This window comes from Hippocampus guttulatus, chromosome 6, assembly GCF_054856545.1.
Source record: "Hippocampus guttulatus isolate MCC_2025c chromosome 6, RoL_Hgut_1.0, whole genome shotgun sequence".
Classification (NCBI taxonomy): domain Eukaryota; kingdom Metazoa; phylum Chordata; class Actinopteri; order Syngnathiformes; family Syngnathidae; genus Hippocampus; species Hippocampus guttulatus.
In genome coordinates this window covers 12231865-12250842 of record NC_141266.1, presented here as the reverse complement: position 1 = coordinate 12250842, position 18978 = coordinate 12231865, and the positions used below count along the sequence as shown (strand labels likewise).

Sequence of the window (18978 nt, the reverse complement as noted above, 5' to 3'; positions counted from 1 at the left end):
GTTATTCACTACTACATAGTTCTCCATGTTCACATATGCTTTTAGTGATTGTTTTCAAACAAGTATAATGTATTTAAATACAAATTTATGATTTCAACTTGAGTTTGGATTTTAATTCTGAACACGGCCACATCCCCAGTCAGAAGAGGCAATGCACATTTGTGCAACCACATGACCGTCAATTTTTTTCTTCAACTCATATTTTTAAACAATTTGATTGTCTTGTACCAATTAGAGCTCACATTCAGGGTGTAAAAAGTTCTGAAATTATTTATCTTGGTCTCATTTTTCTCACGTGAAAATGTTGGAACCGTGACAGCACGAATAACACATAATGAAACCATACTTTACTAAGAATTATGGTTGTTATAACGATTGTGTTGTGCAATTGAAAAGTATGCATAATTATTTTCATCCTATTGCATAATACGCAGCAATCACTGTCACAATTAAATATTATTGTCAAAACATGTGTGTGTGTGTGTATGTATATGTATACACAGTATACATCGTGTCTGTGTGTGTGTGTGTGTGTGTGTGTGTGTGTGTGTGTGTGTGTGTGTGTGTGTGTGTGTGTGCGCGCGCGCGCATGTGTGTGTGTGCGCGCGCATGTATGTGTGGAAATTCGGACAAATTGTTTTTGAGTTTTCGATGTTGGCAGAAGTGAAGGAGCTAAAAGACGTTCCTAAAAGAAATCAATGATACTGTAACTGTTCTGAGATGCTCCCTAACAACTTTGGGCTCATCTCTGAGGCAGTAGGGAATGATGCATTTCAACAAAATGAAATCCCACTCTCAGGTGAGGCAAACAACAGCTTGTTTTGATTTTGGTTCGTATTTTTTAAGCCTCGACTTTTCAAACGGTTTGTATCTGAGCTTTCTCAGGTACAAATGTCTGGCTACGAAATCATCAACTCACGTCGAGCTGTTGTAGGCATCAAACCTGCGTGGTCTCAGGTTTACATACAAAGACATCCGCTTTTACCGCTCGGAAATTATAGCCAAGCATCGATCTGGCCGTATTTGTTCAGCACGTGCACATCTTGTCTGGAAGCTGCCTGGTGTGCAATCATTTCCTCTTTGCGTCTTGAAAATGACAGGCATCTCACTTTGTTCTACTTGGTGTGGATCGACATGAAAGGCTGACTTTGAAAGGTTGATCTGCCTTTCCAATTATTGTGGGACTATCATTGAACAAACTATCACACAGTTATGATGCATCGCACCATCTTGCTCCCCCTTCATTCTTGTTTTTTGGTCCAAAAGCCTGTAATCTTGAGCTTGTAAGATGTGGGGGGAAAATGTAATCGTTCTCTCCTGTCTCACCTCGGTGTGTTGGGGACTCAAGCAAAGACTGATTAATAATAGATGGTGTGTACATAGATACGGGTAGATTAGCTTCGACAAGCATGTGGGACATGGGGTCAAGTTTGGATAAAACCAGTTATTTGGCCGTTGCCTTCATTTACAAGCTTTAATTTTGAACTTTCCTTCCAACGAAAAAACACCTTTGGTGACTGCTTACTCTCAAGAGGATGTTTAATCTGATCATTTTCTTTCAACCACAACACTCGTGTTAGTTGGAATTTGAGAAAGCTTTTGGTATGCACACAGAGAATTTAGTTTATTGACAGTTTATTGACAATAAAGTTTTCATCTCTTGCTTGGATCTAATCCATAATATTACCAAAGTTCATTTATTTCACTTTAAAACTAACTACATGTGATGTTTCTTCTCATTGATGGCAGATTGCCAAGCAAACGCCATGTGCCCTCATGACTAAAAATATTTGACTTATTTTCAATGTTTTAGGAGCTGGATGTTATTCCAGCAAAGGTTGCTACGAGATGTGTATTCAGAGATGTTTTTGCTCCTTCATTCCAGTGAAAAACCAAGGTTTCAGAGCGACAACAGCACCTGGAAATTTAGCTCTTCTTTGTTCTCGATCTGCCTCTCGTAGCCGTCTGTCAAACCTTCATTCACAGAAAAAGCACTTTTCCCGTGGAAAGGCGAAGGACAGGAATGAGTCTTTTAGTGGGACACAATAGCAGAGAAAGCACTCAGCAGCACAGTAAAGGGGGAAAAAATGAGAAAGTATCTTCACCAGTCCTCGTCCTCAGATGAAATTAAATGATAGAAAGGGAGGGGGAAAGAAAAACGGAAGCAAGAAAGAAAGAGCGCAAGGTAGATGGGGAGAGATCAGGAGACGGCAAAGGCAGCATGAGTGCCATCTCATAATAATCAGGTCTTTTCACAGCATACTTTCTCAAGGAGACCCAGAGAATGGATGAGAGGGGAGAAAACAGCTCGGGTCCCTCCGCAAGGCAGCAAATTGACAGTTGCTATGAAAGACATAAAAAGAAGAAGAGGGAGGTAAAAGTAGGCTCGTCAAAAACTTTTTTCCATGATAACCAATGACAAAATGTAAAAGACTGACGAGATATGTGCTTGGCTATTATCTTTTTTTGGCCCTTCCTTTCATCAGGGACATAGAAAGTATTTTCTTGTTTCTTTGCATCTTTCGTTAAATGGCACATTTCTTCTTATTCAGTAGCATCATCTTTTTTTATCAAATGGGCTGGTTAGTAATTTTTACCAATACAATACAATATATACTGTGTAAAATAAAAAATTCCTCGTCTCACCCCCCCTCGGGTGGTGTCCGTCCCTCATTCAGCTCGGGTCCTCTACCAGAGGCCAGGAAGCTTGAGGGTTCTGCGCAGTATCCTTGCTGTTCCCAGCACTGCACATTTCTGGACTGATCTGTTGCAACCACTCATCTAGTTTGCGGGTCACTGCCCCGAGTGCTCCGACCACCACAGGCACGACTGTCACCTTTACCTTCCAGGCTCTCTCCAGCTCCTCTCTGAGCCCTTGGTATTTCTCGAGTTTCTCGTGTTCCTTCTTTCTGATGTTTCCATCACTTGGGACCGCTACATCCACTACAAAGGCTTTGTTGTCTGCCCTTTATCTATGATCACGATATCTGGTTGGTTCGCCATTACCATCTTGTCAGTCTGGATCTGGAAGTCCCACAGGATCTTCGCTCTGTCATTCTCCACCACCTTCGGAGGTGTTTCCCATTTTGACCTTGGGGTTTCCAGTCCATACTCCACACAGATGTTTCGGTAGACTATGCCAGCCACCTGGTTATGGCGTTCCATGTAGGCTTTCCCTGCCAGCATCTTACAACCTGCAGTTATGTGTTTGATCGTCTCAGGTGCCTCTTTGCACAACCTACACCTTGGGTCTTGTCTGGTGTGGTATATCTGGGCCTCAATGGCTCTGGTGCTCAGGGCCTGCTCCTGAGCAGCCAGGATGAGTGCCTCTGTGCTGTCCTTCAGGCCAGCCCTCTCTAGCCACTGATAGGACTTCTTGAGATCGGCCACTTCAGTTATGGTCCGGTGGTACATCCCGTGTAGGGTCTTGTCCTCCCATGATGGTCCCTCTTCCAGCGCCTCATGTTCTGTTCCCCATTGTCTGAGACATTCTCTGAGTACGTCATCCGTTGGAGCCTTCTCCTTGATGTATTCATGGAGCTTGGATGTTTCATCCTGGACAGTGGCTCTCACACTCACTAGTCCCCGGCCTCCTTCCTTTCGGCTTGCGTACAGTCTCGGGGTGCTGGATTTGGGATGGAACCCTCCGTGCATGGTTAGGAGCTTTCGGGTCTTAACGTCCGTGGTCTGAATCTCTTCCTTTGGCCGCCTTATTATTCCTGCAGGGTATCTGATCACTGGCAGGGCATAGCTGTTTATTGCCCGGGTCTTATTCTTGGCATTGAGCTGGCTTCTTAGGACTTGCCTCACTCGCTGGAGGTTTTTGGCCGTAGCCGCTTTCCTTGTTGCTAGTTCGAGGTTGCCATTGGCTTGTGGTATACCGAGGTACTTGTAGCTGTCCTCAATGTCTGCTATTGTTCCTTCAGGGAGTGAGACCCCTTCAGTGCGGACTACCTTTCCTCTCTTAGTCACCATCCGACTACATTTCTCAAGCCCGAATGACATCCCGATGTCGCTGCTGTAGATCCTGGTTGTGTGGATCAGGGAGTCTATGTCCCTTTCGCTCTTAGCATACAGCTTTATGTCATCCATGTAGAGGAGGTGACTGATTGTAGCTCCATTTCTGAGGCGGTATCCATAGCCTCTCTTGGTGATTACTTGGCTTAGGGGGTTCAGTCCTATGCAGAACAGCAGTGGGGAGAGTGCATCACCTTGGTATATGCCACATTTGATGGACACTTGGGTAAGTGGCTTGCCATTGGCTTCAAGTGTGGTTTTCCAATCCTCATCGAGTTCGCAACGAAGGCTCTTAGGGTCCTGTTCACCTTATACAACTCCAAGCATTCAGTGATCCATGTATGTGGCATCAAGTCATAGGCTTTCTTGTAATCAATCCAGGCTGTGCACAGGTTGGTACGTCGGGACCTGCAGTCTTGTGCGACTGTTCTGTCAACCAGGAGCTGATGTTTGGCTCCTCTGGTATCTCTACCAATGCCCTTCTGTGCTTCGCTCATGTATTGATCCATGTGTCCACTTATCTTAGCCGCAATGATGCCTGACATGAGCTTCCATGTTGTGGAGAGACAGGTTATTGGCCGATAGTTGGATGGGACTGCACCCTTTGAGGGATCCTTCATGATCAGGATCGTTCGCCCTTCGGTTAGCCATCTTGGGTGAGTCCCATCCCTCAGCAGCTGGTTCATTTGTGCTGCTAGGCGCTCATGGAGTGCTGTGAGTTTCTTTAGCCAGTAGGTGTGGACCATGTCCGGGCCTGGTGCTGTCCAGTTCTTCATATTTGAGACTCTTTCCTGTATGTCTGCCACTGTTATGGTAACTGGGTTCTGTTCAGGGAGGTTGCTGTGCTCCTCTCTCAGGGTCACCAGCCATTGTGCACTGCTGTTATGTGCAACCTCCTTCTCCCATATGCCTTTCCAGTACCTTTCAGTTTCCAGTCTTGGTGGGTCAGCTCTGTTGTTAGGACCCTGCCACTGAGCGTACACTTTCGCAGGTTGTGTTGCGAATGGCCTATTTATTCGTCTGGCCTCATTCTCTTTCGTGTACCGCTTTAGGCGGCTGGACAAGGCTTGGAGCCTTTGTTTGGCAGTTTCGAGTGCTTCAGGTATGGTCATCTGGATGTACCTCTCGGGTATCGGCCTTTTCATCACACCTCTCTGGGCCTCCGTCAATCAACTCACAACTTTCCGAGCCGCCTTGATCTTACCCTCCAACCGTCTTTTCCATGGTGGATAACGTATCTCATGGCTTCCATGGTTGCTCTTATAGCCAAGCAACTCTAGGATCACTGATGCTGAAGCGTATATCAGCTCATTGGTTTCCGTGATCGTTACGGGAGGGATCGCCCTCAGTGCTGCATTCACACTTTCCATGAGACTTTCAGGTGGTACTTCACATAGCCATTGTAATCGGTTTCTAGGTTGCCCAGCTTTCATTCTTGCCATGATCTTAGCTTTCAGGTCAGTTGCTGCCTCGCTCAGCATTTCATTCATTGGGGCTGGCCTCACAATCTCATCATCTGCATTCATTGGGGCTTGCCTCCCAATCTCTGGTATGACCTCCTCCTCTGATCTGGCAGCCTGGGGCCCTTCACCATGGAACCTGCGTTGTACCTCATCAATCTCAAGTTGTGACAGCAGTTGCCGTTTGTGGATGTTGGAACACTGAGCTACTAGTTGTTTCGTGGTCAACCGTGACTGTGGGTTTCGAAGTAACAACATCGGACATCTCAGTCCAGAAATGTGCAGTGCTGGGAACAGCAAGGATACTGCACAGAACCCTCAAGCTTCCTGGCCTCTGGTAGAGGACCCGAGCTGAATGAGGGACGGACACCACCCGAGGGGTGAGACGAGGATTATTTTTATTTATTTTTTATTTTTTTAACTTCTCTGTAGTTCAGTCAGTTGAGTTTGGACGTATTTGATAAGTTGCACGAGGACCTATGAAGGCTATGTTGAGAAGTGGCTTAACTGGCCTTAACTGTCCTTTCTATTACCTTGTCTCATCTGCTGGGCGATTGCTAGCCATCCCACGGCACACGGCCCTTTGCATACACGTGACACACTTAATAACCTCAAAATTAGGTATACCTGTACTATAAATAGATATTCATTACAAGAACAAAAAAAATCTGCCTTGACAAACTTTATTTCTCACAAACTAAAACTGTAATGTGTATAATATTTTGACCCTCTAATGTGGAAAAAGACAGTCTACCCATCCCAACACCCGACCACTCCACCTTATTCAGGCCCACTGCCTCGTGTGCCTACCAGATCAATGAATTCGATATGGAGTTAACACTGGCTTTGAGCACAATCTATTCTCGAATGGAGCACTTGCTTGACACACAAATAGCATTCAAATTGTACGTTTTGTAAGTGCAGGTGTACCTCTGTTTCATACAACTCAAGTTTGTTGCTTGATGTCACACAATGTCACATGTTGACAAAAAAAAAATCAAAACAGTTATCGCTTGCTCATCTATTTATAACCGTTTTATTATTTTTTTCTTTCTGAGAAATGTCACAAGGCTGCAGTTGGCCTCTGTCTGACTGTTGTCTTTCACAGTAAATGACTTGTTTGGTCTTCAAAACAGCAGGCAGAGCTATTTCAAGCGTTTCACTTGGCATGTCAAATTTTATTACATGGCCTGTGGTTTGAGGAACCAAAATTGCAATCATAGAGAAATTATTACACCATCAAAATCCTGGCTGTGTCTGCTTTTCAGTATTTTAACCACATATGCCAACCGGAATGACACACTTTCATTCTGTTGTGTTTATTTCACATCAATACGCTTTGTCTGTCCTTTTCTTTGAGCTTGACTTTAAACAAATGTGAGCAATATGTATAAATAGCCCGGAAAACAGTCCTCAGTTGCGGAGAAACATTGTTGAGTCATTAAGTAATGTGCTTTTCTTTTTCATTCTTAGACTAAAAAGTCACCTACCTATATGTCTGTGTGCCTCCTCAATAAACCTAAAGCCACACACAATATTTTTATCCGGCAGGGTATTCGCAGTTTTGGAAAGTGATTGTGTTCAAGAACAAAAGTAGCATTTTACTTGCTACTTGCAAAGAGACAAGTAGCAGTACAGCCTGTTAAAAAAAATAATAATAATAAAATATTAATTATGTGACTATCATTGAGGAATTAGCAGTGGACTCGTGTCCGTGATTACGTCTCATCGAGTATGCATCTTCTTTTCTGCTTTATTAAATCACTCCTGGAAGAACCCCAATGTTCAAAACTTGCCCCCGTTTATTCCCATAGTCAGGAAATGTTGGAGGCTTTGCAACATCATCATATCTGTCGCAATCTCAGTCATTTTCGGAGACACACTTTTGAAATATGATACGCCCACCTTCCCAGCGGCTAAAAAAAAAAAACACCTGAACACCAAATCACCAAACACTTGTTTGGCAAATAGCTTGTACTCACAGGTTACTGAAGGTCAAATGCACTAGTTTGGAAAGAACACTACAACTACAGGAACAGGAAAGATAGGAGCCCCGGACTGCTATTGTTCTTGGTCTGCCTCTAAGTAGACTCGCAAGCAGGCTTTAAGTCTTGTCCAACAAGCCATATGTATGTGTGTCTCCAAACAGGATGTCTTGAAAGTAATCGTAACTCAGGTCGGCATGCTTTACCCCAGTGCTTAAAGCATCTGCTATATTTCCTGTTATAGTGGCTGTCATGTGCCCAGCATGTGTTTGCATGGGCCTCAATTACACAAATGGGTTCCACTGTATTTCATTGAGGCGACCATAAAAACATTTTATGCAGTCCATCTGTATGCTTGCTTCTGGCTGTGCTAATTGTCTAAGGAGCCTATTTTTGACACCGCATTAGAGTCTGCTGGTATTGTGTCGCTGCCCAAAAGTTTGTATTGTTTATTGTGAAGTCACCTGTTTCGTCACACAGTGTCGTCTTCATATTTTACCGGATTAGTGTTCAGCATGGAGTTGGCATTTTCTACTTTTATTTTGGGTACACTGGCCTCCTTCCACTTTCCAAAATCACGTGAAGTTCATTTCTTCTTCTACTTGCGTCAATTCAGTTGTGTGCCCTGCAATTGGCTCGTGACCAGTCCAGCGCGTCCGCCGCATCTTGCCCAGTCAGCTTGATTAGGCTCTAATTACCCGTGAACCTAATGAGGACAAGCTCTATAGAAAATGGATGGATGGATTTTACACCAGGATGTCCTTAACAGCTCAAGGGAAGCTTGAATGGTTTTGCATGCATCCATTGCATATGTCGCGGATTTATCTTAGCCCACATTTTCTTGGGTGGGATTTGCTTACAGCATAAAAATAAACTAATCTTGGGTCAATTCCATTTCTTCTTCTCCCATGATGTTGTGGTCCTGTCATATTTGTAACTAATGCGGTCATGCGATAGTCGCTTTCACTGTCCCATTTTTACATAATTCCCATTTTATGGCATTTCACTGGACTAGAGATGGATACTTTTCAAATGGACAAGCGTGCTCTGTGCTCATGAAAGCATAGCCTTGCTTTGTGAATAACCAAAGGCATTGTGACAAATCTGCATTCACAGGAACGTGTTCTTGATTAGTTATGAATTTGTAAGTTCTGCACCCCAGGCAAAAAGAACAGCTATTTCTGTTACTCTTTACTCTGTGTTCAACTGACTTGTTGACAACATTCTTTTGCTGGTTTGGAGGCGTGAACATCCAATACGACTGTCAAATTGTGGACATGTACGAGATCCTACTACTCGATTTAATACATACTTTGAATACATTCGTCTGGTTTTTGATCTGTTTTTGGGGGTTTTTAATTTTTATTTTCTGGCCATCCATCCCTCCATCCGTTTTCCAATCTACTTCTCCTTACCAGTATCGCAAGCGTGCTGGGTCCCATCCCAGCTGTCTTCGGACAGTAGGCGGGGAACACCCTGAGCTGGTTGCCAGACAATCACAGGAGACCAAAAAAAAAACATTCATGCTCACAATCACACCTAGGGACAATTTATAGTGTTCAGTCCACCCACGGTGCAAGTTTTGGGAATGTGGGAGGAAACAGGAGTACCCGGCGAAAACTAGCACAGGCATGAGGAGAACATGCAAACTCCACACTTTAGAAGGCCGGAGCCGGAATCAAACCCTGCACCTCTGCTCTGTGAAGTGGGTGTGCTAACCAGACGTGCTAACCAGTTCTCCACCGTGGTGCCCTAAAGAAGATATTCTCATTTAAAGTAGAAAACTGACATTGTCGATATAGTTAGTTTCCTTTTATCAAACCCGCCGAAGAAATGGAAAGTATGTATAATGGGAGTGGACAGACTGAAAGTATGAAGAATTGTCCCTTCCTGACCAACCCCACTTCGACTGAAAACTAACTCAGTTTTGCCTAGTTTTTCGACCTCGCCATAAAATTTGAAGAGCTGCATTTTTTAGGTGGAATTTTGAAGAAAGACCAAATTAAATCTAAACTTCTGCTCATCTGTGGTGTCACCTTCTTTTGGTTTTGCGTCGGTATGTGACTCCTCCATTGAACACATTGCCACATGTAATTCAGCCTGTGGCTCAAACCACATAATGGACATTTGAGCACATACGTCCTGTGCCCACACTGTTTTCTGTCGCAACATATTACGGTCACTGGAATAACACAAAATAAATAATACTTGGGAATGTAAATAACTACACTAAGCTGCTCTGTAAATTGTGGCATTCGGGGAAGTTGCATTTTTGTGGAGTAGACAGAGCTAGCTTGCTAACTGCTGAAGTGGTCGAAATGGCCCAAGTACACCGAACAAAGTCGTCATTTGGTGGAGCAGGGGTCACTCCTCCCGGAATCCCAAGTATGATGCCATCATCATTTTAGCCACGCCCAAATATCAAGAAAACTGAAAGGACGATGCTAAGGGTTGTGTTGGGAAATGCACTCAGAGCATTGTTCAAATGTACTGTTTGGTTATTCAGAGTGCCCCAAAAAGGAGGGCTAGATCCCAGTGCGCCAGGCAATACATATGGAAACAGTTCAGGCAAGAGCTGATGATTAGTTTATAAGATCGGCCGCGTTCAAAAATGGGCGAGGAGCGCACTCTGCTTCTCTGGAGACACACCAGTGTTGTGTCCAAGGACCGGCAACCCGAGGCCAAGGCCAAGGACTTGACTCCGAGGCCAAGGCCAAGGCCAAGGACTTGGAAAATTTTCCGGGGCAAGGCCAAGGCCAAGGACTTGAGAAATTTTCCGAGGCCAAGGCCAAGGACCAAGGACTTGCCTCCGAGGCCAAGGCCAAGGACCAAGGACTGATTTTGAAACTGAGGCCTAGCAGAGGACATGTATAAAACAATGCTATCATACCACTTGGCAGGTCTTCATGATTTGCAACGCCCCTCCATCATAACCCTTTGCACTCCCTAACATTTGAATGAAGTGTTTTTATTCAAAGAGTAGAACAGTCAGGGTACGTGTTATTTATACTGAGAAAAAAATAAAATCATATGGTATACATTTATGAATTAATGTTTTAGTGCAGTAGTTTCTTAATATGAAGTAAATCAACACTCAACAGGCATGACATGGCACGGAACACAAGTTGAGAAATTACTTTGCATAGAAGTAAATCACTGACTGCAGAAAAAGCGGTAATCTCTCAGTGATAATTTTACAGATTACCGGCAGCGAGTCCCAGGGACTCGCTGATCAGAAAAGTATGAGTGCCATTATGGATTGAGAGAGTCCCAAATTTTGAATTCTGAAAGGGTCTACTTATTCAATTGCATATGATAATAACACAAACAACAACATATAAATACAATGATAAACAAATGCTGCAAATTTTTAAATAATTCAGGAGCAGGCCTGAGGATTTCGGAAATTCACGGTAACCGTTTTTCGGTTCCGTCGGATTACCCAATGGGAAACCACGATAACAAATGTTGGGTTCCGTAAACGTTCATCATGGGAACCCATTTTTCTATTGTGACTGATATTGATAATCAAGAATTCCGAAACTCAAAAGTATAATGTTTCAAGGCTCAATGTTTGAAAACATTGCATTAACAATGAATGAACATTACATCAGCAGCTGTGTACTCCAGGTTTATTCCAAAAAATAAATGGATCAAAAACTGGTGTACTCATGTGGCATCATCAGAGTATTTTTTCCAATCTCACACTGCAAAGATTAATTGACTGGTAATCATTAATACAGGTAAGTATTGATGTGGCTTGACATCCTCTTCCCAAGATGATGCATGTGTAATCTACGATCAATTTGACGAAATAATTTAACACACGTCATCATTAGTTCTACCAACAGTTAACATTAGCATTACTACACCTTGTGACGAATGTTTTATTCATAAAGTTACCATGCTACAACCAGTAAATTATAGAATAACCAATACTGTTTCATAATATTTTTCACAGCGATTAGCCTACAAATCGAATGACCAATTTGCCTCGTAATCGTGCCTTGCGTCGTATTTCACTCTCGCGTTCTGTGCATACGTCACAGGTGAGTTTAGTGATACGCCCTTTGGACCATTCATACGAAAAATCAGACAAGCATTCCCATTTCTTAAATATCGTAATTAGTAGACCTTGGTGAGTTTTTTTTCGCCGCCAATTCAAACTTTCATCCGCGCGATTCCTCAGTTTGCGGACTAAAATAACAACCCGCATGCGCACATAACGTCATCTGTTGTGTCCCCCCGACCCCCCGACCCCCCGAAAACAAAACAAAACGAAAGTAAATTAGAAGAAACACACTCACACACCACACCACACCACATCACAAACATACATACAGGCGCAGTGAAATCGCGTGGATCACACAGTCAATTCAAGTGCGGTGACTTTTATAATTAAACTATTTTACGGTACCGTGAAAATGACGCCACGGAAACGACACGCTACCGGTAACGATTGTTACTGTGAAATCCTCAGGCTTGCCATATTTTTTTTGTTTCTTTCTTTTGACTGAGAAATTTCCTTGCGTCCCAAAAACACACATTGTTTGGAACTGTGCGTCCCGTGGGAAAATTATGCATCTAGGACGCGGGACGCAGAGGTAACGAGATGGCTGAATCTCTAACCATTCTCTGAGTACGACTATTATTACCACTACCACTAATACTACATTAATTAATACCTTCAACTTCAAAATAATTATAATAAATAATTAAATCAACCATGATTTTAAACTATGTATTATCAATATTCATTATTCCAAACATGAGAAAGCATTAGGAAACAAAACTGGAATCGAACAAAAGGACTCCAAATCCCAACGGCCAAACCCGGAAGTGAACTGCCGACATTATTGACTCCAGCTGTAACGCAAATTACTTGGTTCAAACAAACATTCTAGTGCGACCGCACAAACGTGACGACTGTGTAAAAATAACTAAATAAAAGACACCACTGTTACAGAAAGGCTTTACACGCTATTTAAACTGCCGATCGCGAACGCAACAAACCGTGATTGAAACTAACTGTGATGCCGCTCTTTATCTGTTGCGCCAACTGTTATCTGTCAGTGGCAGAACCGCCCTTCTTAAAGCGGCAGGGTTAATCCATCAATATGGGTTTCCTTGGAGGGAATTTAATAGATTCCTTCGTAATTATTGCGGTCCTTATGCATGGTATTCGAGGGTCGAATCCCTCATTGTGTCCGAGGACCGGCAATCCGAGGCCAAGGCCAAGGACTTGACTCCCAAGGCCAAGGACCAAGGACTTGACTCCGAGGCCAAGGCCGAGGACCAAGGACCGCCCCCCGGTCCTCGAGCCGGTCCTCGAGGCCAAGGACCGGCTCGAGGAACACATCTCTGAGACACACCCACTCACAGTTGTGTTCGGCCATCTTTGTGATATGTACTTGAATTCACCACGACATTGTTCTGAGTCTTTGCATGTGTTTTCAGCAATTACTGTGCAGCAACATATACATTGTGTAATGTATTTAGAAACACATGTCTGAATTCACTTGATCACATCTTTCAAAATATCGTCTTGTGGCCCTTTGTCCATTGATCGATTGAACTGCTGCTCGTCGTACTTGTCCCAGTGGTTTTGGTAGGTCACTTTTGGCTAACTAAAGAGCCTGTATCTTTTTACACACATACACACAAAACTTCAGTTGTTTCTAGAGTGACACTGACAGCTGGTGAGGATCATGTGAGAAATCCGACCATGGCGTATTGTTGTTTCTTCTTTCTCTCGTGAGGCGGGTGTCGAATTGCAGTAGTGGGAGACAAAAGTACCATTTCAGTCTTCCAGAGTCTTTTACCTGTGTCAGTCCATCTGTTTCCTGATTTTTCTGGATGATTGTGTTTGCCCTGTACCCCCTGCTGTGTGCAGAGAGAGCATGATGATGCTGTAAAACCTGCGCGCGTTCACATGGTGGTTAAATGTCACACAATCGTCAATCTTTTCCTCGGGCGTTCTCTCTTTCCTCTCAGTTTTTCACCGCACTTCCCTCCGCTCTCACTGCGCTGACATGCATCCACCGCCACTTAGATTTGCACTTATCCTCCCAACTAGTAATAGATATTAGCCTGCACTGTTCAGTCTCTATCCTGGCACCCTGGTGTTTAATGACACTTGCAGAGAGACAGTGATGTAGACAGATGGGGACGAAGGTGGTAGGTAGTACACTTGGGCCTGACACCGTTCCTGGATGATGATACATCTGTCTGTTGCTTTTTTGTAGTTCTCTTTTTTTTCTTTTTTTTCAAACTTGACAGAAGGTTTCACCGTCTGTTTTTTTTTTTTTTTAAAGCTCAAATAGTTTGTGCGCATCTTCACTCTGAGCTTGATAAAACCTGTTTCCAGAGCTCCCTTTTTGGCACCAATTCTTTGCTTAATAAGCAGTTAATGTCTATACTTGCTCAGATGGGGAGAGAGTGACATTTCCGATCAAGACAAACATCAAATGGCGATTAATAACTGCTTTTGCAACATGGGTCCCATATGTTTGGCAGTGCGAGCCACATTTGACTCAGCGAGCCACTGGGCTCCTTTCTTGTCATACAGAAAACATTGTCAAACGGATTACGCTCCTGTTGTTTGTTTCATAGCAGGAATTAAAGGCGGAAGTCACTTTTGTGGAAAAGTACATCGGTTTGCAAGAAACTTTATTGCGATGGCAAAAGGAATAGCAAGTTTGCCGAGGGTCTGATTATGTGTGCAGACTGAAGAATTTGTCTTTTTTTATTGCATTAATGGAACCCTACCCTCCTGCGAATCTTGATGCTGTCACTGTTTATTATTATGAAGCACAATATAACATACTAACATGCAGAAAGACAAATAATGGTTTTAGTCTGACCTTGGTGACATTCTGTTTGTATCAAGTCAAGTACAACTTTATCAGCACAGATGAAATAGCCTTCCTCTTAAACAGACAATATGAGCATTGCAGCAAATCTGATGTTTGCCTAAAACCGCTGCTCTGACTGCCGTCAGCGAGTCCAACAGGAAAGCATTTCATTGTCTTTGAAGCATCTGTCGCAATACAAAAGTATTAGTTTCACCATCAGGTTCAGTGATCTGAACATGAACCAAACTTGGATGTGTCAGCGAGACTTTCCCCTCGTACCACTATTGTCCACCGCCACTGGTAAGTGACTTATGGATGCGTCACTTAGGCGTTGGCGGTTATTGTATCCCTGCGGCATTATGTGCGCCAACAGAGGAGAGTGCGAATGAGCGGCGGCAGTAGATAGTAGAGACGGCCGGAGGATTGGAGCGTGTTGGACCATTGTGCAGCTGCTTACACTGAGTGCATGTAACACACGTGGGCGTCCACTGTAACACTCTGCACATATGCCTAACTGTTGGTTCTCAGAGGTCAAAAGTGCAGTTGGTTGGCCAAGAAATTCAACGTACTGGCAACTTGAGAAGATTCTTCATATGATTCTGTAACTACACACAAGAGTGCACAGGACAATCGTCATTTACCGTATTTTCACGACTATTAGGCGCCATTAAAAGTCTTAAATTTTCTCCAAAATGGACAGGACGCCTTATAATGCGGAGAGTCTTAAGTGTAAGCGCCGAGTTCCAAAGCCTGACTGAGAGCACTTCTGGCCGACACGCTGTTTATACAGAGAAAAGGCGGACATGAGTGACGACAGGCATGCGGAAGTCCGCCATTGAGTGAAGGATAGGCGTGTAAGAGGACGCTAAAGGCACGCCCCTAGCAGGTACCAGTCGCGTGAGTACATTGTAAAATGACTAAATAAAGTACAACCGAACTCAGTTTTGCTTCCGTTGCCTTTTTAAAAACGTGTTTTTAGCGTGTGTCCGTATGTCTTAGCTGCTACCGTATGCTTTAAGCTAACATACCTGGTATGTTTTAGCGTGCGTGCGTGCACGCCGTATGTTTAACCATGCCTGGCTGCGCCCAATAATACAGTGCGTTTTGTGTATGTGTCAAATACAGAAATGGCACCCGTTAACTGAGACTGCGCCCAACAATACGGTGCGCCGAAAGATCGTGAAAATATGGTAATTTGTGTGAACATGATACACTCCTAACGATGGTAAGAACGACGACAGGCGTGAAAGGGCTATGATTAAAATAAAAGAGTTGATGGTCGAGGTGCAAAGTGTCCATCTGCTTTTTGGTAAGTAGAAAAGGCCATCGCTTATGATGCTTTCCCCAGTGAGCTTGTTGAAAGGTTATTCAAGAAAGCCGCAGATCAATTGCTCGATATCCCTCTGCATAATCCATCTTGGCGGTGATAAGGCATTTTATCAACAGTCGGGCAGGAGGAGATGTGCTGGAACCACCTCAAGGTCATCCCGATCCATACTCACGGATTCTCTCCTCCTATGTGTCCACAGCGCATATTGACACATCGCATGGAGAAATCCCTCTTTATTTTGTGATCAATAGCCTCAACCGTCTTGTCCTCCTTAAACTAAAAAGAAAATAAATTTATTATTTATCCACGTCAGTAGCAAACATCCAAACTTTCCCCAATTTTGGCCCGAAGGCACTGAATGCTTTTTGGATTTTCCGCACGAGTATAGGTAGCAGCAACTGTGTTTTTCTTCACGTGGATGCGATTGATAGCGAAGCAGCTTCACATCAAAATCGATGTTGTATTGCTTTGCCGTCTTCACATTGATCTTTCACACATCCCATCGCAGCTCATTGTCAACATCAACTCCCATTTCAGCAGACGGGCGCCGAAGTAATTTCATTACCGCATTCAGCTTCCTGCTTTAATTACTCTCACTAATATTCTGCATTTATTCGTAAAATAACAGCTGTTTTGGGGGGTTTTTTTGGCCTGTTTTTTTTTTCACATGAATGCATTCATCCACGAGGTATCAGATTTGGTTCATTATCATGTTAGTTATTCTCAAATTAAAACAGCATCGCTGAGGGGCAGCAGATGGAAGTAGACAGAAGGTGGAAATCCTTGTTCAGGAAAAACACTGAAAGGACAACAATTCTTGTCAACATTTACAGGGCAAAAACAGATTCATCAAAACCAAGTTAAAAATTATTCAGACTCCTAAAAATAAATTGTGCAGAGAGATGACGAATAAACAAAAAGGAAATCCGAAACACTGCACGTGTGTGTTTGTATAGGACTGGTTAAGAAGCAGCTTTTTCACGACACCAGTGTGGCATGTAGCGAGAGTTACTGCAGCAGGTCGTCACGCTGACCCTCAGTTCAACTTTGCTGCAACTGGAAACTTTTCGTGGATCCCTCCACTTCTTTGTGGAGAAATTAACATTCTTTTTGTTGCCAAACACGATGCTGAAAAGCCTTTTTCTCTTTGTGTGTTTTCTCTTCACAGGAGCAGATGGTATATGGTGTCCAAGGTCCCTCCTCTGTGTCTTCCTCTGTTTTGTTGATTGGGTCTTACAGTGTGGACCGAGAGCTATTGAAGAGGCTGGGGGTTGGACTGGCGCTGGCTGCCGCATTACTGGCTTTTATTGTGGAGAGGGTCTATTAGCGTTGCAACCGTAAGCGGAAAGAGGAGCCGTAACCAGGGAGAGGATGGCAACATCAACAGCATCTTTGAATGGGAACGACATCATCAAATTAACCGACTTGTTTCTTTCTGTGCTTTCGTGTTGCACCCAAAGCGGGCTAAGGACATCTCGGTTCGATTTTTGCTTTTAATTTCACTTCATTTGGCCTCTGTTTGCTTCTTTTGGATAAAGGCACATAAAAGTTTGTGTACGTCTTTTGATACCAACTTGTCCTCATCCAACCATTGCTCCATATAAAGAGCTCTACATGGAGTAAAAATCAGTCAAAGAAGAGTTCAAATAATAACACAAAAAACGTAAACACCATAAAACACAAGAACGATGTCTCATGCAGTCAAAAGCCATCGGATAGAAAATGTGTTGGAACACAAGTTTTAAAAAATGGACAGAGAGCTTGCCTAACGTTTAATATAAGCTATTTCTAAAGTGAGCGAGCGGCAACAGAAAAAGATCAATGCCCTCACTGCTTTAAAAAAAAAAACAAAAAAAATGGTGAAAAGACAATTGTGGACTTGCCATTTTGGAATGCGTCACTACGAAGCTTTGGGCACATGTCCATCACCTGTTCAGAGTGCTGTTGCTGGAAAATCACAATCCTCTGAAATTTTTCTATGATTTACTACAAGACTCATGAGAATGCGTATACCTCTGAATGTTACTGAGTCGAAACGGGGTCCTATAGAATAACCGGTGAAGCGTCTCCCGAGTCTTTACCGCAGCTGGTATATTTCAGTTTTTCGCTCTCTCCTACACAAGCACACGTACACACAGTCTGCCTGTCTAATCTCTTCCTAGTTTAAGGGGCAGCCATCCCAGCATGCTCTATGAAATCTCACACTCAATAATGTATGCCCCCAATTGATATCACATTGCACCGGCACATAAGGCCTAGTTGGTGCTTTTCTTTTGTCTCTTTCTGTAGTTGTTTGTGCTTGCGTGCGTGCGTGTGTGTGTGTCTGTGTGTGTCTACTGTCTCCCAGGTTGGTTGTAAGATTCCCTCACTGTCAGTTGCGTGTTTGTGTGAGCCCATATGTGTATGCGCCTGCACTTTTCTGATGTGGTGCCTGTAGGTTCCCCAATGCTTAATTTAGCTGAAGGCCAGGAGGCTATATAGATACCCAACGCGTGTGTGTGTGTGTGTGTGTGTGTGTGTGTGTGTGTGTGTGTGTGTGTGTGTGTGTGTGTGTGTGTGTGTGTGTGTGTGTGTTCTCCAAAGAGACAGGATCCTTCACGTCTTCATTCAGAAAGCCTGTTATTAGATATAGCAACAGTTTGGTGCCTTCGCACGCTAGCTTTGTATTATCTCATTAAATGATGCGTGTCATGTGTTCGCCAAACACAACACACACACACACACACACACGCATGCATGTGTCATGGCTTTTCCACATCAATAGCGTACACAATACGCAACTTTTGTATGGGATGGGCAAACGATGCGTGCCGAGTTGCACACAAACGCAGGCGCTAAAGCTTTATATTAGCTGATCAAATGATGCGTGTCGTACCCACAGACACACACACACACACAAAGCGTAGCTTTGTATTAGGCGATCAAATGATGCGTGTCGCCGTGAAGCTTGTTACATCCATCCGGCGGTGCCCTATATTATTCTCCAGCCATCCATAGTGTGTGACACTTCTTTTGATGCTTTGTAAGCACATTTCCGCCGCGCGTGTGTCAGTTACACTGCATTGTTCTCCAATGAAATATGGATGCAGGGACACCCTTTATGTTTGGTACATCATCACTTACCATGAAATATTGAGGCGGGACCCGTCGAGAGGAGATCGTTATTCACTTTGCATCATTCCCTTCAGTTGTTTCTCATAAAAACGAGAGTTTCCGACTTCTTTTCTCCGTCGCAGCTGTTGTCAATTTGTCATTGGAGCCGGGGTGAACCTTGGACTTAAGATGATGCAACAAACGAGTGCGCTCTGTGTCGGTGCTCCTCATCTGCCAAT

The 18978-nt window shown here is 43.6% G+C and overlaps 1 protein-coding gene across 1 annotated transcript in view; it reads left to right on the top strand.

Annotated features, from left to right (window-relative positions):
• Window positions 1-17197, top strand: part of cdkal1 (CDK5 regulatory subunit associated protein 1-like 1) — a 194652-nt gene extending 177455 nt beyond the window's left edge. Inside the window, exon 15 of the mRNA XM_086113711.1 lies at window positions 16815-17197. Within this exon, the coding sequence (XP_085969837.1) occupies window positions 16815-16973 (159 nt within the window). The 3' untranslated portion in view covers window positions 16974-17197. The remainder of the gene's footprint in view (window positions 1-16814) is intronic.
• Window positions 17198-18978: the final 1781 nt, after the last annotated feature.